The sequence below is a fragment of the Athene cunicularia genome (genome assembly GCF_003259725.1).
Source record: "Athene cunicularia isolate RWA chromosome 7 unlocalized genomic scaffold, athCun1 chr7_part1, whole genome shotgun sequence".
Taxonomy (NCBI): Eukaryota; Metazoa; Chordata; class Aves; order Strigiformes; family Strigidae; genus Athene; species Athene cunicularia.
Window position 1 is genome coordinate 10,697,711 of NW_020799107.1, and position 23,662 is coordinate 10,721,372.

Sequence of the window (23,662 nt, forward strand, 5' to 3'; positions counted from 1 at the left end):
TTTTTTTTTTTTTTTTTTTTTTTTTTTTTTCCTTCTTCTCCTCTGCCTGATTTTTAGCACCTTGCCCTGCAGCGGGGCAGCACTGTGGCTGCTCAGAGGTGCAACTGGCCAGAGCAGCTGGTGCCTCTCCACTTCCTGCTCTGCCTATTAATAGGAGCTATTAAAATGTTCACCAAATCCAGGATGCAGGACATGACTGGGCATGGAAACAGTGAGGAAAAAAAAAAGCGCTTTAGCCCAGCATGCTGTTTGAGCAGTGGAATGCAGGGCCCTGTAGCAGGGATTTGGGGAGGTCGAGTGTTTAACCCCCTCTCTGCAACTGCCTTGCCGTGGGGGTGACCTTTCCGTCCCACATTTACCTCCATTTACCTCACCTTACAACTGTCCTGGGGAAAAGCTGCTTGTCATCCTGCTGCCAGTTTTCCTGATACCTGGCCATGATGGGAAACACCAGCACAGGCAGGCAGAGGTACATCCTTTATGTAACGGGGAGCGTTGCATGTCCTGAAGCGTTTGGGTACCAGTTAACTTTGAGGCACAGAGTATCAGCATTGCCTGGGTTCATGCAGCAGCACCATCTGAGGGTTGAATGGTGGTCTCTGCAGTTGTGGTGCCTGTACGTCCAAAAATAGGCTCTAAAATCACTTCAAAAGTGCATTGATGAGGGGGGTGGAGAATAAATCGCCATGTCCAGATCAGGATAAAAGGAATAAAAATATTTGCAGTTTGGCCTAACTTTTTAAGGGATTGTGACTGGAAAGTGGTGATGCCAGTGCTGATGGTCCCGTGGCTTGGAGGGGGAAGGGGAGGTGATTTGCTGTGGGAAAGGGCGGGTGGTTCCTGTCTTAAGGCTTCTTTAAGCAATTCAGCTTGTGAAAGCAGAGCAGAGGGTAATTCCCTGTGGGGAGGTTGGCAGGTGGAGGTGATGCTGCTGATGTTGCAGACATGTCCACTGAGCATTTTCCTTTGGGCTGAGCATCCTCTGCTTGGTGCTGGAGGGTCTTGCCTGAATGGCCTGGGGAGGTCCCAGCTCATCCCTTAGCTCCAAGCAGTGCAAAGGCAGAGGAGTCTGAGCATCGGCCTCATTTCTTTCTCCTTCTGTGGACGGGATACGTGGGAATCATTTGCACCCAGAAGTCTGAGCCTAACCATACTACACTTCTTCCTCCCTTTTGCCTTTAAGTGTAAAGTCCTCATCCCTCTTCCTGCACAAAAAAAAAAATAATAATGTGAGTAATGTTAGAGAAATTTGGGATGAGGCCCAGCAAACGATCGGATATCCGGCTAAGCACATCCCTGACTTCTGAACTAAAAGCTCCCAAATGAATAATGTGACAGAGCAAGCAGCAGATTTTGAAGGATTATATCTTATGTGAGTGCTTATCTTTATCTCTCTTTAAACTTCAGTTTGCAGAGCTTTGAAATGGCATGGACATGTTGTTAGTTGTCCTGTTGAAAACTAAGCTGACAGTAGTAAGCACTAAAGTAAAAAAAAGACAAAAAAGTAATAATAATGCCAGATGCCTTGTGAATGCACATGATGTGTTTTGATTGGTAGTCTTTACATGGGTTCTGCTAGCTTTAAATGTTCTTTGCTGGGATTGTGCGTGGAAAAAAAGCTGAATTCAGTGTAAAAGTGAGAGTTGGGAGACAAAAATGCTGGTGGATGTTGCCCTTAGTAATAATGGGTGGTAGTGGCTGCTTCTCTTTTGGTTTTCTTTTCTCTATTTGGACAGTGCTAAAAAGGTTTTCACTTTCTTTCCTGTTGATAAGTACTTAAGTTGTTGTTCTAAATATAAATCTGTCCTAGTGCGTCAGCTGTGCCTGGTATTACACTTCTTTTATGTGTCACTTCAAGCAAGTTTTAATTAAAAAAAAAAAGTCCCATCTGCATTGGTTTGATATTTATGCTCTCTTTTCCGATCAAGAGCATGTCTGATTTGGGCCTGATCTTGGCCCTTTGAGAGCAGAGTCCTGCAGGCTGTCTGTGGGCATCAGCTGGTTGTACTGGAGAGCATCCCTCAGCCCCTGGAAAGCTCTTTCTGCCTCCTCTGCTTCTGCTCACACAACTGAGCCATCGCTGGCACCAAGATCTGCTGCACTTCTGGACACAAGTGGCACTGAGATATGGAAGATCTTGATCCTAAAGGGCAGAAAATCCAGGGTGTTGCTGTGAAAGACGCTGAGAAAAGGAGGTGTTGTCTAGGCAAGATGGTGAAGATGGCCATGGATGGTGCCCTGGCATGTTGGTTGTACCTGGAATTGCCTTCTGTAGCTAAAAGCCTGCTGCTTGTAGATCCCAGCCCATGCTTTAGGTATGGAGCCAAAATGAAAATACACACATCACCATGGTCATCAAAGTAGCCTTGAAGCAGAGCCAGTGGTGGGAATGAAGTTGCTTTCCACAGAAATCAATAAATGGAACAGGTTCTTTGCTGCACATGGCCAACATTCAGCTGAGCCAAGACATCTGTCCCTGGATACAGGCTTTTTAACCTGATTCTAGCCCTTGCTTTCTAAAATGAGGCATTCTTCCAGAGAAAATGGACGATCTTTGGGCTTTTCTGAATCCCCGTCTGGCTGTCAGCAACATCTTTGTCTCTCTTCCTCTAATATGGGTGTTTCTGTGTTGGTGTAAGACAACCCCATACCATAGCTGGTAACACTTCACCCCCCTAATTCAAGTAGCAATAATCCAAAATTTGGCACTGCAGTCTGTTTCCTTAGAAATCTCAGCAGGAAAGAGTGGAGCTCCTGGTTCTTAGGTTTGATCAGGGAGGCTCGGAGGTTGCCCAGGGCCTCATGCCTTGGGCTTGGGAAGTGAGGGCTGGTACATCTCCTCTTAGCCTCGCCTGGGGCTGACTTCTTGGGAGACAGAATAGAAGGAGTAACTTGCCCTTTGGAAATATTCTCTCTGTGGTGGCTTAGAGTTGTACCATTTTTTAGGGGAAGCTCTTGCGAAGGTGCATCACCGTGGTTTGATGCACACACCGGGGAGGATGTTTTGTACTTGTAAGAAGTACAATGCAGAAAGTTATAGAAACCAACTCCACTCAACCACAAAAGCTATGCTGTAAGCAGGGAAAAAAAAAAAAATCTACCCTTACTTTAAGATGTATTTCAGGTGTCATTTTAATTTTGCCCATTGACTGACTCTGCAAAAACCCTGTCCAAAATTCATCCCTGCTTCATTTGGCAACAAGAGCGATTGTGAGCAAAGGCAACATTTTGCCCAATTTTATGTGTCTATTTCTGTGCCCAAGCATCTTGCTAGAGAGGGGCATCTTTCCCCAAAATGGCTCACTCTTTTTGTTGAGGATTATGACCTGCCACAGAGAAGCAGCATGTCTTTGGCATTGCACGTGTTGGAGGCTGCAGAGAACGGACTTCTGCTCTCATTTCATCCCGTGTTAATTTTGAGAGTGTCCAGACAAGAGCTTCGTGCATTTTTAACTGACGTAAAACTAAACAGTTCAAAGTGCATAGCTTTGTTAGCAGATAAACCTTTCCAATAAATGCTTGGGTCTTAAAATGATGAAATCAGTTTCTTATCAGTCATCTGACCCACAGTGATGGGATCAAGCAGCTTTTAACCTGGTGAGACCAAAACAACAAACTGGGTGGGTGGTGTTATTTTGGGTTTTTCCCTTCGTGGTGCTGTTGATGTTACGGAAAGTGCTTGGAGCCACTGCTTGGATTATATCTGGCATTCATCACTCCCAGGTTGTGTTCCCCTGTAGTTAATTTGCAGGTTGCACGAAGCCTCTGTGCAGTTTGATGTGCTTTAATTTCAGGGGTAACTAATTAAACAAGCAGGCGTGGTGTTTGCTCTTGTGTTGCATAAACACTGGTCTGTTTTGGTTTATCTCAAAACACCCTCCTGGCTGGCAGAGGTGGGTGCCTGCACCTGGAAAGCCAATTCCCACCTGTGGAAAAGCTCTCATCCAAATGAAGGCAGGGAGTTTGCTGCCGAAAACCACCTGAAATTAGCTGCATGGTCTTTCGTGCCTATGTAATGAATCTGGTGTTAAAAGCACGCTCTGAATTGAAGCAGGAATACTTTCTGGGATGGATCTGCAACTCGCTGGATTTGCAGGTGAGATCAAATCAAAAGACTGGGGCTTTTTGCAGCAAGTTCTAATCCACACTCTGGGCTGGAGCAGAGATCTGTTCTCATGTTGACTTGCTGCATGAATGGCGTCAATCACCTGGGGGTTTGCTCTCCAGGTATCATGCTGCTTTTGATGAGCTTGCCCTCTTTCCAACACGGGTTTGTCGACCAGGGATTGGATCAGACGTGTAGCATCCCATGGAATGAGCAACCCACAGTCCAGCTTAACCTTCATGTTGCTTTCCTATGAGAAGACCATCAACTCCAGCAAACATTTGAGCTGCCTAAACCCAGGTATCATGGGGAATCTGGTTTGGAAATGTTTACAAGTATTTAAAAAGAAAAAGTTTTGAGAAAATTCATTGCAGTGTGCTGACTACATTTGTTTCTGCTGCTTGTGATGGTTTTTGGGTCCTGTCAGCATTTTCAATGTAGCTGAAGGTGTCATGTAATCCACCATCAGATCAGTACCTGGACTAATCAGCAAGGTGTGTAGGAACATTAAGTCAAGGGTAAGCTTTTGCATGAGCTCATTGCTTGAATGAGTTCTTCAGTATGATAATCCAAAGAGGTGTTATTCATTAGCGAGAGAGTCTGGCTATTAGGTGGTGGCTGCTCAGTGTCCATGGGCATGCTCAGGCAGCAAGCTGGGAACAAAAACCATTTTTTTTCCTAAAATGGACCTCCTGACTGAGGTCGGGAGCAAGTCCAGCTGACCTGGGGCCTGCAGCCGCATCCTGGCTACCTGCTTATAAAGTTACCTTTTGGGTGACCCATGGGTAGCTGTCGCATGCCCATGCTGCTTGTGGTATCTGTGTCTTGAGCACAGCCCTCTCTTTTTAAATGATGAGCAGGTCAGGTAAGTCCAGAGGACCAGGCAGGACTCATGTTTCAGCCTTTGACATTGAGCACATGTCTTATGAGGAGTGGCTGAGGGAACTGGGGGGGTTTAGTCTGGAGAAGAGGAGGCTGAGGGGAGACCTCATCGCCCTCTACAGCTCCCTGAAAGGAGGGTGCAGAGAGGGGGGATGAGTCTCTTGAACCAAGGAACCAGCGCCAGGACAAGAGGGAATGGCCTCAAGCTGTGCCAGGGCAGGGTCAGACTGGCTCTTAGGAAGCATTTCTTCCCAGAAGGGGTTGTTGGGCGTTGGAATGGGCTGCCCAGGGCAGGGGGGGAGTCCCCATCCCTGGAGGGGTTGAAGAGTCAGGTTGAGCCAGTGCTGAGGGATCTGGTGGAGTTGGGAACGGTCAGTGTGAGGGTCATGGTTGGACTGGAGAATCTTCAAGGTCTCTTCCAACTGAGATGATTCTGTGATTCTGTTCTTTGTTCAAGGAAGTGGTCAGTGTGCAGAAGATACAGCTTGGTGTAGTACTTGGGCAAGGAGAGCTGCATGGAGTTGAATATGTGTTGGTCTACGGATGAGCTGGAAGTAGCTCATCTCTGAAGCTTTTTGTTGTCCTCTCCGTGTGTTATTGTATCAGTTAGGGTGCCAGCCTCCCCAGACTGGAGCACGAGCGATTGTCTTTCCTGTGCCTGCCCTTCTCTGGTCACGCTGGTGGGACTGGTTTCCCAACATTGCATCGGGGAACAAGGAGAGCGCATGGTTCTGCACATTGCAGCAGCAGTTCAGCTGAGAACAGCTACTTCTTTCCATCAGACAAAGACGGAATTAGTGAAGGGTGATGGAGACAGGGCTCTGAAGTGTTGATGCAGTTAAAGCTCTGTCATCATCTCCACTTCGGGGAAGCACAGCTTTTCAGGGACTCAGTTGCTTTGGCTTTTGACAGCTCTTGAAGTCCAAATTAGCATCCAAATTATCTAAGTAAGGAGACACTGTGGCCCTGAGGGTAGCATGATAGTGAGTTGTTCCAACATTTTTTCAATGAAAGCCTTTCATTGTGCTTCAAGTGTTCATTGCTCAGGTTAATTTGATGTCTTGAAAAGGGGTTTGGGTGGCCCCCCTCAAGTGCACCAGTTGTTAATGAGATGGTTCTTGCAGCACCAGTGGAGGCAGGAAAGCATTTCCCTTCTTTTTGTTTTCTGTGCTTGGCCCTTGTGGATGTTGACCTGAGATCCCATGGGTGACCATGGCATCTCTTCCACCACGGCATCACACGGGGAGCAGAGTGTATGCTTTTTCCTGGTGATGATCCTAGGTGAGGCCACAGTACAGTGTCCATACCGTTCCTCCATCAGCCAAGAGCATGCCACCCATGGGCAGAGGGGGTGCCAGCAGCAGCCTTGTCCAGCACCCTCTCTCCAAAGTGGTTTGTGCAGACATCTATGCCATGGTGAAGATGTACCCTTAGATTAACTTGCTAATTAGTCTGCAGTGCTTGAAAAACAGAAGGAGATATTTTCCTTCTCTTCCGATGCAGAGGATGATGACTGTGAACCGTGGGCAGGATGTCTGTTGTCAGACAAGACCATTTCTTCTTTAAAAGGTGGTCTCTGTGGCCAGCAGCTGGATTGTGGCTCTGGAAATATGGGTTTCATTTCTCCTTGGCCACCAATTGCCTGTGTGAGCTTGTGCTTTTGCCTGCTCTGGCTCAAATACAAGTTCCTCTGGTTTGAAAGGTGCTTGGTCCTTGCTTTTGGCCCTAAGCACACCCCTCAGGAGCAGTCTTGCTTTTGTCATTGGCTGAGTTCTTGGGCTTGTGAAGGGCTTGGAGGAAGAGGGTGCTCTCCTGAGCTCTCCTTCCCTCCAAAGGTTTTAAACTTGAGTTTCCGACTTTTGCATTTAACCCCTGGGAGTTCAGCACTGGATATGATTTTGGGTTTTCATGTTTTTATTGGTCTGCATGAGGACTTGGCTTGAACAAACACTTCGCCCTGGCAGAGGAGAGTTCATCTGCAGCTTCCTATTAAAAAAAAAAAACAGAACACCTTTGGGACTGCCCCACCTGAATTAGGAAGTGGTTTTGCTCTTGGAAGAAGGACAGTAGGGGGACAGTTGATCAGGAAGAGACTGCCTCTTCTGATATGAGGGCAAGTGGACATCAGATGGAGCTTGTGAGAGCCTGTTCCTGATGGTGGTGGGTTCTCTATTGCCCGGGCAGCAGACCCATGGAGTTCCTTGCTGAAGGACATCACAGAGGCAAAAAGTGTACATGGGTTCAAGGAAAGACTGACCAAGTCCTCCTCTGGGAGGGAGGAGCAGCTGAGGTTGCAAAATGAGCAGAGCGTCTCTGTTGAGGTCTTTTCCTTTAGTCACATTGCTTCACCATGAAGCAAGTGTATGGGCATACACCTTTTTTTTTTTTTTTTTCTCTAGTTTTGTGGCATGGATAAGTCAGTTCTTAGGGTGTGCCAGGAGGTACCCTGCTCTCTGTGCCAGGGTTTCAGCAGCATCAGCTGCACCAAGGGCTGTGCCACTGGAGACATCCCTCTGCCTTGTTTTGTTGGGGTTACCAGAGGGGGTGACTGGTTTTGCAGCTTGTGGTAGCCTTAAAACCATGGAAGCAAGTACAACTTTATTTATTTCCCTGCTATATTATCAGGACTCGTGTGCATGTAATGGCTTTATTGCTGGGAAGCATTGCTGTCAGGTAGTAGGACCTGGGCTATCAGTCAGGGAGCACCCTTTTTATGGCTCTATAAACTTCATGAGGGTTCCTGCTGTATACAGCACTGCCAGCACCTTCCTACGCTTGCAGGCTATTTAAACCTTTGCCACATTGGCACCATTTTTAGTGCTTTTGAGGAGGGCTTTGATATTGCTGTGGATGCTTGAGGGTGGTACCTGCATTCCTGGGAACCTCCTGTGCCTTGGCAGTCAGCACAGCTGTGCTGCTCTCTGCTTGATGCCAAGACATCCAGCTTTCCTTACCACGAGCACCAGGTTGTGCCCAATCCAGTCTTGCTGGCTTCTGCAGTGCTTTCTTCTGACTTGGTGGCTGATTGTATAGCACATGGGTGACCAAAATCAGTGGGTGGGTGCTGAGTTGGAGACTGTACTTGGCAGCAGCAGGAGGTCCTGCAGGGAAAATGCTCTTCCCCTGTTCCTGCCCCCTCCAAAGATACCTAATCTATATTTATAGAGCCCCTTGAAAGTCAGCGTTGAAGATGGATATCCAACAGGACTCATGCTTCAAAGTCATTGTTATAAAAGGAAACTTTCCCATCCTTCCTGCTTCACTCATGAAGGGTGACATCCCCATCTGGGAGGCTGTAGTGGACACCAGGTGCCAGCACACACTGGCAACACACATTTAGCTGTAATTACTTCCCTCCCCCCCCCTCTCTCTTCTACCTCTGCCCCATCAAACCTGCCACATTTGGCTTGCCCTTGCCTGGCAGCAGGCTCAGCCAGCAGGAGCTGAGCCAAGCTTAAGCTTGCGGGCAGGATTTTTCCATAGGGCTTGGCAGGGGCTGGAGAGGATGGCGTAGCACAGGGCTGTGCTCTCCAGCCAGCTCTGCTGCTGTTGCCATGCCCAAGCAGGGATGCTGCCTGCAAGCATCCCTGCCACTGGCCACACACGGTGGAGATAAGGTCCAAAGCAAACCCCTGGGAAATGAGAGGGATGGGAGGTCTCAGTATTTCTGCAAGTCCCTTTCCTTTTGTTAGAAAAGGTACAAAAATGACACCTACGTTGTGACGTATCGGCAGCTCCAAGGCTTGTTGGGGACGTACGTGAGTTCACACTAACATGTTCTTTCTGGTACAAAGAGCTTGTGTTTTGTGTTGTCTTAAGGGGTGGTTTACCTTTGGTGGGGTTTGGGGTTTTTTTTGAAGATGAAAGCATTGGCTTTGCAAACATAAGTAGCAAAGTAGGAGGAGGAGATTAAGAGGAAGGCAACAAGGTCAGGAATCACTAGGGTATGCAGCATTGCTGGCATGGAATGTGCAAAATGCCTGGCCCAGGCTTTTTGAGAGAAAAAAACAACAGCAGCCAGCTCTTCCCCACCCATCTTGACCAACAAGGCTCAAACTGCCTTACTGAAGAGGTCAGGGTGACGGGGAGCTGAGATGCTTTGTCTCCAGGACAGAGAAGAGGGAGGAGGAATCGTCCTGTTCTCCCTCATAATGAAAACCCATCGTTTCCTGCTGGCACACAGCTACCACCAAATGTTTGGAGACCCTTGGAGGCATTCCATGGCCAAAAGATAGCCCACTGTACTGCAGGTCCATGGTGTCCTGCAATGATTGCAGGAGGTCATTTGGTGGGGGCAAGTGATGGGGATATACCACAGTGCTGCGTGTTCCTTGAGAGAACCTTGGGCCATACCACCCTCATGATTGCTTGCAGCAAGTGATGGATATACTACAGGGCCGCTTGTGGAGGTGGGGAGTTAGCCACAAATCTATCCTTCAGGGACTGACCTCAGAGATGAGCTGCAAGCGCATCCAATCTGTCCACCATGCCAGCATGGGTGGCAAGAGGCCGTCAGCAGTTTCAAAAGCTGTCCCAGTCTTGTAAGGAGGCTGCAGAGGGCCTAGTGCTGCTGTTACCGATTTAGAGGATGCTGTGTTGTTCACCTCCTCGTATGCACCAGAGAATCTATTAATACAAACGTGGAAGAAGCAAGACAGATCTCTAGACGATTAGATCATTTTCTCCTGGATGGCAGTGTGTTGAGCAACTTAAGCCCAATGGTCAGGGTTGTGTTGTAGCATATCAGGAGGAAGCTCTTGAAGATGAAGAATCTTCAGGGCAAATCCAGGTTCCTAAATGAGATTGTTTGCTAAAATTTGGCAATTTTAGCCAATAAAAGGGCCCAAAATGGTCTCTCTTGGAAGCCATTTCACACTGCAATGACGGAATCTGGTTTGTGTTGGTGTTCCCAGGCACATCTTCTAGCAGTCCCTGAGCAGGCAGTCATCAGCTCCCTCAGGGCTGGGGTGTCCCTTGTGCAATGTCCTCTGAGTTTCCAGGAGGAGTCTCTTCTGCAGCTGCTTCCATGGTATTGAGTTACTTAAGGTTTTGTGACTGTGATAAAAGCAACATTTTGAGTAAATTAATTTTGTAGGATGAATGTGTTCTGTGGGTAGCACTGTGGCTCTGGGAAATGAATTTGTAGCTACAAAAAGTGCAGTTCACTTGTATTTAGGCAAGGCTGACTGTTTTTAAAAGAAACCTCCAAAAACACTTCTGTTTTTGTAGGAGAGCCAGAGGAGCTTGACTTTGGAGAAGGAAAAGGCAAATTAAAAGCCATTAACAACAAGTGCCTGCAGTTGGTCTTGGCTTTGGTGTGGGAAGAGGATGATGAGTGATTGATGAGCAGCTCTTTCTTCTATTCCCACCTTCCAGTTTGTGGCCAAGGGTAGGTGGAAGATTTCCTCTGAACTCGTACCATGGGGCTTGAGGGGCTTTTTACATGTTACCTAGGGAGAACAGGCATGCAGGTATGGTAGTTATGGCAAGGTTGACCTGTCGTGTCATGGTGGCTCCTGTTCTTGATACTTCCCATGGACACATGCACATCATGGTGAGATGGACCCTTCACTCCCTGGCTTGGCTGAGCTCCAGGGAGTGCTGGGAGGTGTTGGATGGCCAGGGACATGCATCGGTCCTCCCTTTGCTGGTGGCAGGTACCGTGGACTGCCCTACATGGGGAAGGACCTGGCTCCATTTCCAGCCCCGATGGTGCTTGGTACAGCCCAGCCCTACCAGCTCTGCCAGGTCTTATCAGCCTAAATTCTTGGCAGTCAGGGGTTTTCCATCATTGAGTCTTTTGGAGGGGTCCTCTCCCCGCTACACAAGGTTACAGTCAATGCTTGTTGGAGAAGACCTGCCTCAGCCAGCAGCAGATACTGCTTCCTGCCCTCAGGGTTTGCTTTTTTAGGTGTTCCCATGATTTTATTGCATTTCTTTGCTCACAGACATGGGCCTTAATGCTGCCAATATTTTTCCTGGGATTGCTTTTCTCTGCTAACCCCCTTCAGCATGGCCGGATGCCCATGCTATATCTTTGATTTATAGTTCAGTGTCTGAACAGAGGTAGGTCCATACCTTAATCCCATCAGGACCAGCTTGGCGTGATGGATGGAGCTGGGAATGCTGGGGAGGATGAGGCTATGCTGCCAGCCCCGCAGTGCCACCATCAGCCTTCACTGGGAGGTCTTGAGGGGCTCCCCTGGGTCTGGAGGGCCAGGAGGGGAAAGCCTGCGGTTGGGTTTCTGGGCTAAGCCATACCAGACAGTTTGCAGAAGTTATTTTTAACCTTTTCTGGGCCACTGCAAGTTGGGAAATGCTGCCATTAGAAAGATGAATGCTGTGCTTTCAGACGCTGCAGGAAAAAGATCTTTGGGTTGGTTTTTTATAAATAGGTTTTAATGAGTGGTTTTTTTAATAGGTGCTACACCATCACCAGCCCTAGACCCTCTCTTAAACCCGCTGCTGCTCTGTGCCTGGTGGAGAGGAGATCCAAGAGCAGGTAGAGCACTGATTCGAGCCCCTGGAAATCCTCACTACTCCCCAGCTTGCTCACAACAGCGTTTCTACACCTTGAGAACTAGCCAGCCTTTCTGCAGAGAGGGGCACGGCTAGGTCTGTCTGCATGTCCCATCTGTCCCTCCCCCAAAACCTTAAACATAGCCCCAGCTAATGCAATGTTAAATTCATGCTCTGCAAGTCCCTGTGGAAGACAGCTCTGCTGTTCCCCTGACCAGTGACTCACAGGATGGGCGTCTCGTGATGTCCTTGGAGAGCAGAAGCCCAGCAGATGGGCAGGGGAGGTGACAGGGGTGTCTGGAGCCACGGGTGTCCAGAGAGAAGCCCTGCAGCCCCCCACCATGCTGGTCTGAGGGCAGCACCATCCCTGCCGCTTCTGCATCCCAGGAATCCAGTGAGGATTCATGGGTTGCCAGCCAGCAGCCATGGGAATGTACTTTTTGGGGCTTCCCTAAAGCTTTTTCCAACCCTCAGCAAAGCCTATGTAGGATTTTGGAAAGAATAGTGATGTTTGGCTGGTACCACAGGGTGTAAAGATCACGGAGCCCTGACTCAGGCAGCTGCTGCCTTCATGCTGCCTGCAGAGCTGCCTGTTGGAGTCATCAGGGTAGGGGAGGCACGCAGCAGGCCCTCCTGGCTTGCACGGTTGGATTTTTACCCTGCAGCATTGCCTTTCCCTCGTGGGAGGGAAAAAATAATGGTGTGAAAAGTGGGTGCAGGTGCCTTTGAGCTGGTTGCATGACGAGATGCTGTCGCCTGCCTCGCGCGTGTGGGGCGAGCTCTGGTTGCTCACTGGTTTCCTTCCCTCCCCCCCACCCCACCATTCATTTCAGATACTGTTTATGGCTTTGGGTAAACACATGGGGCTGAGTTTTTTCTAGTCTATATTTAATCCTAGTCTATATTTAAAGTGCTTTCAGAGGAGTTTGCAGACCATTGTCTCAGCCATGGCTGCAGAAGTGATATCTAAACAAATATTGCCCGGTCCACCCTTGTTTCCCACCACCCTACTCCTGACTGTCCTGTTTTATTCTCATATAGCCTGAGTTTGAAGGCTTGCTGGTTATCTGACCTGCCTCTGCATTCAGAAACCTCTCAGATCTGTCCCCTGGGACTGTTAGCTCCAAAACATGTCTCCCATCCCACGTCCAGCCATGGGGCGCATGCACCCGCATCCCTTACTGTGTGCGAGAGCGTTACTGCATCCAGAATGGACTGAGACATAGGCAAGATGCTGCTTTCAGGAGAGGAATACCTTTTCATAATCGCTCATTTTGATGTATGTTCTTGCTGCCTTTTGAGACTGTAGGTTGTATGTAGGGGGGATTTTTCCATCTGTGTTTCCACACAGTCACATCTGTCCAGACCTTTAGCATAAAGCTTCCCATATAGTTACATAAATTGAGTACAGGGGAGCATCCCTGCAAATGCCAGGCACTGTGAGGCGTGTGGATACGTTTGTGAGAGTTGTCAGCGCACAGCTGTAATGATTCATATAAAAATTTATTTGGCACTGGACTGTCAGGCAGGTGTTTAAAAATATATTCATGGCTTGCACTTTGATTCATGGGAGAAATCACCTACCTGTCCCTGGTTTCTTTCTTGCTTTGTGCAGTGCTCATCAAGCAGGGGTGACCTTTGGGCTATCCAAGTGTTTTTGTTTTTTAACAGGATTGTGTGCAAGAATTGCTAAAATTGGAAGGATAAACTTTGCCACTTGAGCTGTTTCTGTGATGACAACACTGTGTACCTCGTGCTGGATTTTTTGCCTGTGTAGCTGTGGAGAGCGTGAACCCCCCAGCTAGGGAGGGAAAAAAAAAAACCCTACTAGAGCCTGTCTAGTGTCTGCAGGGTCTCTTTAGGGGGAGGCAGTAAGTGTTTAGGGTCTTTGCTGGAAAACTTGCATTCCCAAACAGTGCCTCGCATTAATGAGAAACAACAGCCTGCTCATCGTGGTGGTGCTTTGCAAAGGGCTGAGCTGGATGGGTGGTGAACCGTACTAGCTAACGAGAACATCTTTCCTCCCTTCGTTGTTTCCAACTGACTGCTTATTGCTTTTTCTTGCTGCTGACGGCAGTTGCAAGTACCCTGTTTTACCTGGCCCAGCTCTGATAAGGACAGTCTTGACTCAAAGCCTGGTTTCTCTGTATTTAATGCCTGCCAGGACCTCTCCCCTTGGAGTGCTCCCAGCAGAATCCAAAACAATGCTCTTCTCAGAGAAAAGTGTTTGCACACAAGTTCTCCCTTCCCTTTTCTCGCTGGAGTCTGGTGCATCCCTTCCAGCTAACTGCATTCCCAGCATACCGGCCCAGGGGATGGCTTGGGAAGCATTTCAAGCAGGCTGGAGTATCTCCTGCTCAGGCTCTCCCCTGCAAATTTCCTCTTACTGCATTCCAGAAAAGGGCACTGAATCCTTCAGGGCTTGCTGCTTCTCCTTGCTGTGCCCATTGGAGAGACACCCGCTGATTTAATAACAGCCAGCTGCAGCAAAAGCATTCGGCGCTTGTCTTCATGTTTTCATCAGCTCCATATTCCCACATGAGGAATTTAGGTTTGGGGGTTATTTTCTGCTTGATCTGATTTTTCAAGCAGAGGGAGCAAAAAAAATGGTGTGAGAGGGGAAGAAAGGAAAAACAGTGTTAGGAGCAGATGAAAAGCCCTTTGGGCGCGAGACTAAAGCTAGGGATTCGGATGTAACTTTTAATTGCACGGGGCTTTATTTTTAGGAGCTGTTGGTGCTTTGCATCCAGGCTGCAGTTTCGTGGCAGGTTTGCAGGGAGCAGGATGTAGGGATGTCTGGATGGATGCTGGATGGCAGGATTTACCAGGATGTCAGGTATGTCGGACCACATACCTGTTCCCTGGTGCAAACCTGGCTCTGTGCTCCAGCCTTGTGTTCAGCTAGCAGAGAGGCACCAGGCTTGCCTGCTCACCCACATGCTTCTGGCCTTTCTGGCTCTAGAGGACACGAGTGACACCAGAAGCAGTCTTACCAGTGCTTGCATCAGCTGCTGCATTGGTGGTTGAAGTGCTGATATATTCTGCAGGCAGTGGGAAATTGGGTTAATTTTTCTCTTGGCTCTGGTATCCTGATGCAGCTGCTCTTCCACAAGGTTTCTGGAAGTGTTTCTGCAAACATTTCTGAAAAAGAGAAGGGAAAAACCTCTTTATTTTTATTTTTGCTCAAGTGAACCAGGGCAGTTGGTGGAAGAAGGGATGTTTCTGTGCTTGGTCCTTGCCTGGTTGGCTGGGCGAGGGGAGGGATGCAGGGAGCAAGTGGGAAGAGCCAGTCCCCATTTCAGGAGATTTTGGTGCTGTGGTGGGAGAGAGCGATGGCCAGGTTGAACACGCAAAAAGCTTGGTCCTGTGAGCCCTCCACACTCTCTAACCACTGCCCTGGGCTCCAACAGCATCTGCATGCTTGATGGTTTTATAAGTATGTATTATAGCAGCGTGCAAAAGCCCTGAAAGCTCTTTATGAAATGGGGAGAAGGACCAATGTATGAGCCTGGGAGCAACATATCCCTAAATAACTCTTAAAGGCAAGTGGGCTGCTTTGTACAGGGTTGAGGCCAGATGTAGCACTGTCCTCGCTATCCAAAGCCCTCGGTGATTTGTAGGCAGTGCTATGCTTACTAGGAGCACCCTAGTTATCTTTGATGATGCTTTAAGGAAAACATGAGGATGTTCTGTATCGGCCCCACAACCTGTGCCTGCGAAGAACGGCAGCAGCGCATGGGTGGCGTGGTGGGACCTGGAGCCTTTGCTAACATGCTGGGGTTTGTTTCTTTCTCTCAGGTGACGCTGGGGTCTCCATAGCCAGCTTTGCTCGTGGAGAGGCCATGGCCACCTAGTGCTCCCCGGGACCACGGGGGTCGGCTGGGCCAGAGATGGCAGCACAGAGGATCCGGGCAGCCAACTCGGGCGGCCTGCCGAGGTGCAAGTCGGAAGGGACCCTCATCGACCTTGGCGAGGGCTTTGCCGAGACCAGCCTCTGCGATGTCAAAGGTGCGGGGGCATGGGATGGGCCGGGGTGATTCCCCCCTTCCTCGGTTGGGTGCATCTTCTCACCCCTGGGGTGCAGCAGGAAGGGTTGGTTAGTAATTAGCAGACAGCAGCTGATGGGGAAGAGCAAGCACTGATGGGTGTGGACCTGACACAAGGAGAGGCAGCAGCCGAGAGGTGACAGCAACAAGGCGGTTTGCAAGGGTTTGTTTTCCCCTTCCCAAGAGCTGGGAGCTTGCAGGTTGTTTGAGTAATCCTTTTTCTTCCTTTTATTGCTTTTTCTTTAGCTGTATTTATCTTACCCACCATAAAAGCTGTGTTCGGGTGAGAGGGGAATTACTGTTCCCCTGGCAGAAGTGGATCCCAAGAAATAACTCCAGGTGGAAGTTAGCATGTGCCAAGGGCCTTTAAAAATAAACACGCACAAAAGCGATTGTTTTTGCAGGCCTAGCAAGAAGACACCTGAACATCAAACACTCTTGCTGCAAATTAGGTTGTTTTTAATTTGAAAATAGAAATTACTCGTATTCTCCAAGGGGTTTGCTGGTATCAGCACATCCCTGTTAACCCTGCTGCTGTGCCGGCTCCATGCACAGCTTGGGGAGGACACCCCATCTGATCCAAAGGGATGGGGAGACCAAAAATACCTCATCCTGCAGACAGCTCTGGCTGTGGTGCTGTAGTTAAGGGTGGCTTCCTACCAGGGCAGCAAAATAGTTTCAGTACAGTCTTTATATAATAGTTTTATGCTGAATAAATGCCCTCATGGCTTTACCTACCTGCTGGTGGAGGAAGTGGATTAACAATGAGTTGTTTAGGATGTGTACAAACTTCTCTTAATATTTGAGCCCCAGCATATTTTCAAAGACTTTTCTTTCACTCATCTGTGTCTTCCCTTACTTTGTAGTTTCTCTGTCCAAGAAGTGCTGCCAGCCTGCAGCTAGTGACAGCAGGCATGCGTAATCTGATCTGCCATCCCTTTGTCTCTGAGATTTTAGGGGCTTCCTGTGTTTCTTAAATTACCCTTTTCCCTCCAGAGAGTTTATGAGCCTCCTGAAGCAGGTGCTGTTCCAGTTCTCTTGCAGTTCCCTGTTGGTAAAAATCCAGCTCTCCTTGTTTTCATATGTCTGCCTAGCGAGATAACACATATTTGAATGTTGATGTAACATCACCTGTAGCTTGTTTCTAGTGCTTTTCACAGAAATAGGTCCTAAAAGTGAGAGCAAAACCAGTAAGTATAGTGACAGTGTATCTGCAGGCTTGACCCAGCTGTTTTTCTTGTAATTGGATCCTGCTTGGCAAAATGACTTTGAGCTGACACCACTGAAAGGGAGATTGAAGATGCTACTAGGACCACAGCAGCACTGCAGGAGGGCGATACTGTGCTTCTGTCTGAGGGTTCACACTACACAACCTTCTTCAGGAGTGGAGTTAGTTTCTGTTGAGGAGCTTTGAAATATAGGTGCTATGTAAAAGGAGCACTATGTAAAAGCGCTGGGTTTTTTTGGCTGGTGTGATGTGAAAAGGTAGGTGTATGATGTGCCTTTAGTTGTTTCTTACGCTGAGACGTGTTTCACATGTGCAAGAGAGGGGTTGTGGCAGAATGAGAGCACTTTTAGCCTGTGCTGAATATTATCTTGGGTTTATGTTACCTTGGGTTATCATACAATCTCTTTGAAGGGAAGGCATTTGCCAGCAGCAGGCAGATAACTATTTGTATGGAGAGTGCAACGGTAGTGCTAAAGAGCCAGTGGCCAAAGACCTTGAGATACTGCTGAGCAAACTGGTAGGATAATTCCCTTGCAGCAATTGTTGAGAACCCCCCCTAATTAACTTCTGTTATCTTAACTGTGAACACTTTAGGGGGTGCCTGCCATTCTAGCATGTACCCATAGGAACTTAGGGCCTAACACCCCAGGTGAAAAGGACAGCTGATGAGAAGAGACTCCACTTGTTTAAAACTCCCTCCAGCACATCTTCTTGTGCATCACTTATCAGGGGGATTAGCGAGGCTGTGGGATGCTGGTGCCTCGTACAGGAGCAGCTGTATGGGGCCCTACATCAAGGGGAGGCTTGTTGCTAAGGCACCTGACTGCATCAGGAGGATAACAAGTTACTGCTGCTCCTGTCTCTGCTCCCTCTGCTCTTCCCAGCTGTGTCAATGGCCATCCCTTTAGATCACAAACCCTTTGGGGAAGAGGAAGGTGAACATATCAGAAGTAGCAGAGGGAGAAGTTTTGTTTAAAATTTTTAGGGCGGAGTAGGAGGAAGTATCTGCGTGCTTGAGAGGTTATAAAGCTACCTTACTTCACAGCTTAAAGTAGCCAACAACCATTTGTTGACCTGAAATAAATGATTGCAGGTAAGCTGTGACTCTCTTGTGGATTGCTTACAGTGATGTTTTCTTCTTGGCTTTGCAGTGCCTTCTCCTAGTGCCTTGCTGGTTGACAATCCCACATCCTTTGGAAATGCGAAGGAAGTAATAGCAATCAGAGATTACTGTCCGACTAATTTCACCACTTTGAAGTTCTCTAAGGGCGACCACCTTTATGTCTTAGACACGTCAGGAGGTGAGTGGTGGTATGCTCACAACACCACGGAAATGGGTTACATCCCTTCCTCCTATGTCCAGCCTGTGAACTACCGCAACTCTTCCTTAACGGACAGCGGGATGATAGATAATCTACTGGAGAGCCCTGACGAGGGGGTCAAGGAGTTAGACCTGCTGGGAGAATGGACTGACACGAAAAGGAACTCTGCGAAAACCTACAATAACAACCCGTTCTTGAATGGAGTCCAGACAAACCCATTTCTGAATGGGAATTTGCAAACAGCGCCCAGCTCAGACAAAGAGTCTGACTCTAACGTTGCCGTTGACTTGCTGCTCTTTGACACAGCAGCTCCTACTTCAGCGGTTTCCAGTTCAGCCACTAATAGCAGCTTGGGTAACATTTTTGATGAGTTTCCATCCACAAACAGACTGGATCTGGAACAGCCTGTGAAAAGGGACAATCCCTTCTTCAGAAGTAAACGCTCCTACAGTTTGTCTGAACTGTCCGTTCTTCAGGCCAAGTCAGATGCTCCGGCATCATCGGGTTTCTTCAGTGGTTTGAAGTCTCCCACCCCTGAGCAGTTCCAGAGCCGGGAAGATTTTAGGACAGCATGGCTGAACCACAGGAAGCTGGCTCGGTCTTGCCATGACTTGGATTTGCTTGGTCAAAATCCTGGCTGGGGTCAGACACAACCAGTGGAGACCAACATTGTCTGCAAGCTGGATAGCTCTGGTGGGGCAGTTCAGCTTCCAGACACCAACATCAGCATCCACGTGCCAGAGGGTCACGTGTGCCCTGGGGAAACGCAGCAGATCTCCATGAAAGCGATGCTGGATCCACCACTGGAACTGAACAGTGACAAGTGCAGCACCATCAGCCCAGTCCTGCAGATCAAACTCAGCAACATGGAGGTGAAAACCTTCATCATTCTGGAGATGAAGGTGTCAGCAGAGGTCAAGAACGATGTCATGAGCAAGAGTTTGGTAGGACTGCAGTGCCTGCGGAGTGACATGAAAGAGGGGCCATATGTGCCAATGCAGCTGAGCTATTCATATGGGGACACGATCCAGGTGCAGCTGGAGAACCTGGAGCCTTGCATGTACATCGCAGCCGTAGCCCAGGGGCAGAACATCCTCTACCCTTACACCGTTTGGGATTACATCAGCAAGAAGATCACGGTTGGCGTCTACGGCCCAAAACACATTCACCCTTCCTTTAAAACCGTTGTGGCTGTGTTTGGGCATGAATGTGCACCCAAGACTCTCCTGGTGAACGAGGTCACAAGGCAGTCCCACGGCCCAGCTCCTGTTGCACTCCAGCTCTGGGGAAAGCATCAGTTTACTCTGTCCCGTCCTCAAGACCTCAAGCTCTGCATGTTCTCCAACATGACCAACTACGAGGTGAAAGCTAGTGAGCAAGCCAAAATTGTGCGGGGCTTCCAGATGAAGCTGGGCAAGGTCAGCCGCCTTATCTTCCCCATTGCATCCCATGACCCTAACGAGCTCTCAGACTTCACACTAAGGATACAGGTCAAGGATGACAAGGATGCCATTTTGACCCAATTCTGCGTCCAGACGCCACAGCCACCTCCAAAAAGTGCCATCAAACCAATGGGGCAGAGGCGGTTCCTCAAGAAGAACGAGGTTGGAAAGATCATCCTTTCACCTCTGGCTGCCACCGCCAAGTATCCAGTTTTTCAGGACCGGCCAGTGTTGAGCTTGAAGTATGGCAAGCTGCTGAAGACAGTGGTGAGGCAAAGCAAGAACCACTATTTGCTGGAGTACAAGAAAGGAGATGTCATAGCCCTCCTCAGTGAGGAGAAGATCAGGTTAAAAGGACAGCTGTGGACCAAGGAGTGGTATATTGGCTACTACCAGGGAAAAATAGGCCTTGTGCACACCAAAAACGTGCTGGTGGTTGGGAAGGTCAAGCCCAGCTACTTCTCTGGGCCAGATCTCACCACCAGCCTGTTGCTCGAGCAGATCCTGAGACCCTGCAAGTTCCTGACCTACATCTATGCCTCTGTGAGGACTCTGCTCATGGAAAACCTCAGCAGCTGGCGGTCCTTTGCTGATGCTCTGGGGTACTTGAACCTTCCACTCACATTCTTCTGCCGAGCAGAGTTGGACAGTGAGCCGGAGCGAGTGGCCTCTGTCTTGGAAAAGCTGAAGGAAGACTGTAACAACACTGAGAACAAGGAGAGGAAATCTTTCCAGAAGGAGCTGATGACGGTGAGTCTGAGATCTGACAAGGGGGTCCTAATTCCCTGCTGTGCAGAGTGGTTAGGGTGAGTGGGAGGTGGAATTTTCCTAATTCAGTCTGTAGAAAATTAAGTTCATCTTTAAGGTCTTCTGCAGGCTGCTCGGCGCAGCGAGGAGGAAGTTCAGCCCTGCAGTTGTACGTGCTGGTGGGCTTCTGGTTTAATGGGATCATGGCCATAAGTGAGGGACATGCTGGGTGAAATGCCACGGTTCCGTGTTGAGAGAGGGCTGCCAGCGCACTTACTTTGGAAGGTAGCTAATCTGAAGCCTCTCAAGATGAAGGTGATTTTGGTCCAGTGTTTTCATGGCATTGATGGGTCCCTGCAGCTGGGTATATAAGTTTCATTTTTCCATGTTGCACGCTTTGAGGGGTTAGCAGAGAGCTGCTGGTCTTCTCAAGCCTAGTGTCAAACCATACATTGCTGAAAGCAATACTGATGTAAAACTGGAAAGAAGGCAAGAAACACAAAAGCTTTTCATTCCTATATGGAGCAGGGTAGGTGAGCCGCTTTTCAGGTCATGTGCTTTTGCATCAGTGATGCCAAAGCACACTGGAGAGGGATTTTGCATCTGCTGTGAAGAAGGATGCCATGCCTTCATGAAACAACCTCAAATTCCTCTATAATAATGTTAGGTTATGTCTGCCCCATCTCTCTTTGAATGGCAGCAAAAACAAGGGCACCTCTGTGCTGGGTTGCTTTACGTCCAACTGTGGATCGTGTATGCAAATTGAAATGCATGGCTTGCTTCTGTCCTGAAAGGCATTTGAGGAAGTGCTGCCTGCAAGTATTTCTAGGATGCCGTTAGGAAGTCTCTTATGAGAAATCATCTTCGTGATCGTTTCTGGCATTTCATAGGAGGTGAGCCAAAGAAAACACAGGACTAAATGTCTGGAAGAGATTTGCAGCTCTCGCCTCTTAATAGGCTCTCCCGCAGAAGCAGGATAACCGAGTTACAGCAAATCATGTAGCTTAAAATGCCAATTGAATTAAGGAATAGCGACAGCTTCACTTGGCGATGATGGGTGCAGGCAGCAGCATGCAAAATGAAATTATGAGTAGGCAGCCTGGGTAAAGAGGACTGAAGCCAAATGAAGTATTTCATTTCCCAAACTCCCTTTAATAAGAAGGGGGAAATTTGAGGATCGAGTATGAGGTGTAAAGTGTTATGAAGAGTATGGAGCCTTTTGTTACTCATGGAAATATTGTCCAGTGAGTTCCTGGTGCCTGGTACCACTTTGTGGCCTGTGGGGCAATGTTCTAGCTTTGACTTTTAGGTGCAAGATCATGCCACCAATGCTGCTTCTGTTGAGGGATTCTTCTGGCCATCATCCGCAGTTGTCTCTCTTCTTTCTGGGGCCATCCAGGAAGAGAAAATACCCACCATGGTAGCCAAAGCTGGTGTCTAGCCCTGTGGTTCTCTCAAGGGAGGGTTTGCATCTTGAATCATTAACCTGGGTGAATGATGGGATGGGATAGAATGTGTGCTCCTCTCACTGGATGCTTCCAAGGGCTTTATGCTGTTTGTCTTACTGCTTTTCAAACCTGTAAGTGTTTCTTTTATTTATTCCCTTTTGTCTCCAGGGATCCTAGACAGTCTGTAGGTCATGGAAAATCTATGCCAGACCTCAGTGGGGAGACAAAGGGAAGGATAAGGCTCTTTGGATACTCAGGGAGCAGCTAACTCAAGGGGAAGGCCATAAGGCAGGAAAACATCACACTTCCCAAGGGATCCCTGGAGTGCAGAGTCCCAGAGCAAGTTTTATTTCCCTTGTTTGAACGGAGGCTAATCCCAAGCATTGGCTCTGTTTCCTGGTATTTGTGAGTCTGAGCCTGTTGATAAAGTAAGAGCTCCCTTCCTGGTGGAAGATGATTCTTCTTCTAAACTCCTTGCTGCTGTCAAATCCTCCTTAGCTTATGGAGAAATTAGATTGAGCCTGTTCTTAAAAAAAAAAAAAAAAAATTTTTAAAAAAAAAAAAAAAAAAAAAAAAAAAGTTTCAGGGGATGACAATGGAGCAGTAATGTATTATGTTGTGTTTAAATCTGATTTTATTTGTAACAAATGGACTTGCTTTCTGGCGTCTGCTGGCAAGAAGAACCGGTTGGATTAAGTGCTGATCTGGCCGTTTCATCTTAAAGTTGGTTGTCTCCTCTCAAAGGGACTGTGAAGGGAGAAATAGTAAGCAGTCTTATCTGACTTCAGCGTTGAATACACAAAATTGCAATGGCAGAGCCATGCACCAGCAGCCAAGCATGGAAAAGCCTGGTCATGATGACTAGTTAATAAGTAATCTGCATTTAATTATTATTTTTCTAATCTAGCACTAGCAAGTGGTGTGTGAAGGTAACTGGGGGAATGTTGCTCAGAAGTTAGTCATCACATCAGAAAGAGAAACCTACCTCTCTGCCCATCAAAAGCAGGCACAGGTAGTCTTGCTAAAAAAGCCTAAGCACAGATGCAGAAGACCTCGTTGCAGCTGGGCCACGGGTACCTGGCCATGCACTACCTGCTCCTTGGGAGCTGGGGTTAGACTTGTCAAGGGACACAGCATTTCTCCCTTTCTCTGGATTTATAAGATGGTGTTTTTATAGGGATTTGCATTTATCATCCTTTCCAATAGATGCTGCCTTTGGGAAAAACATGGGTCTTCTGGGAATGCTGCTGGGTGTGTCAGCAGAGAGCTATGGAAACTATGAACTTTTTCTTCTCCAGGCTCTTCTAAAGATCATACAGAAGATGATGATGGGATTTTTTTTTTTCCTCATTGTTTTCTATCATTTGTTCTGACTGGAGGTGTCTGCATGCTGCCTTTCTTCTACGAAAATGTACTGCCTGCAGACCCCAAAGAGCTGCTGATGAGCTCAAGCAGTCCTTAATGTCCTCCAGGGTGTCCATCGCTTGGCCCAGACCATGCCAGCCCAAGGTTGCTCATGTCAGCCCCCTCTTGCTCCTCCATCCCAAAGCAATCTTCTGGCTAATGGTAGTCCCTGTGCTGAATTTGGGTCCAGAGGGAAAGCCTCATTCCTGCCCTTCTTCTGTATTCATGGATACAAATCTCCACCGCATGCATAGACTCTGAACATTTCTCCCCTAAGGAACCACGCTGTGCCATGCTGAACTTGGTGGGGCTGTTTTCTATACGGCATGTCTTGTCTTTGCATGACCAAGTTGCTTGCGGCACAGAAGGAGGAGGAGTTGCTTGCAGGCTTCCAGCACCTTTTCATGTACAACACTTGTAAGCCTTACCCTGTGCCCCTATCAATTAGTAGAAGGCTGCAGAAATGCAACCGATGTCTGTCAGCTGTTGTAGGCTGAAAGGCTCCTTGCTCCATGGACA

The 23,662-nt window shown here is 48.2% G+C and overlaps 1 protein-coding gene across 3 annotated transcripts in view; it reads left to right on the forward strand.

The window, feature by feature from the left end:
• Window positions 1-23,662, forward strand: part of SH3BP4 (SH3 domain binding protein 4) — a 35,032-nt gene that overhangs the window by 5,694 nt on the left and 5,676 nt on the right. For 2 of the 3 annotated variants that reach the window (XM_026852348.1, XM_026852347.1), the window contains exons 2-3: window positions 15,305-15,514; window positions 17,932-20,294. In XM_026852348.1, the coding sequence (XP_026708149.1) occupies window positions 15,397-15,514; window positions 17,932-20,294 (2,481 nt within the window). In that variant the 5' untranslated portion in view covers window positions 15,305-15,396. Of the gene's footprint in view, window positions 1-10,257; window positions 10,377-11,408; window positions 11,490-15,304; window positions 15,515-17,931; window positions 20,295-23,662 lie in introns of those variants that run through there. The other variant, XM_026852346.1, reaches the window with a different exon arrangement.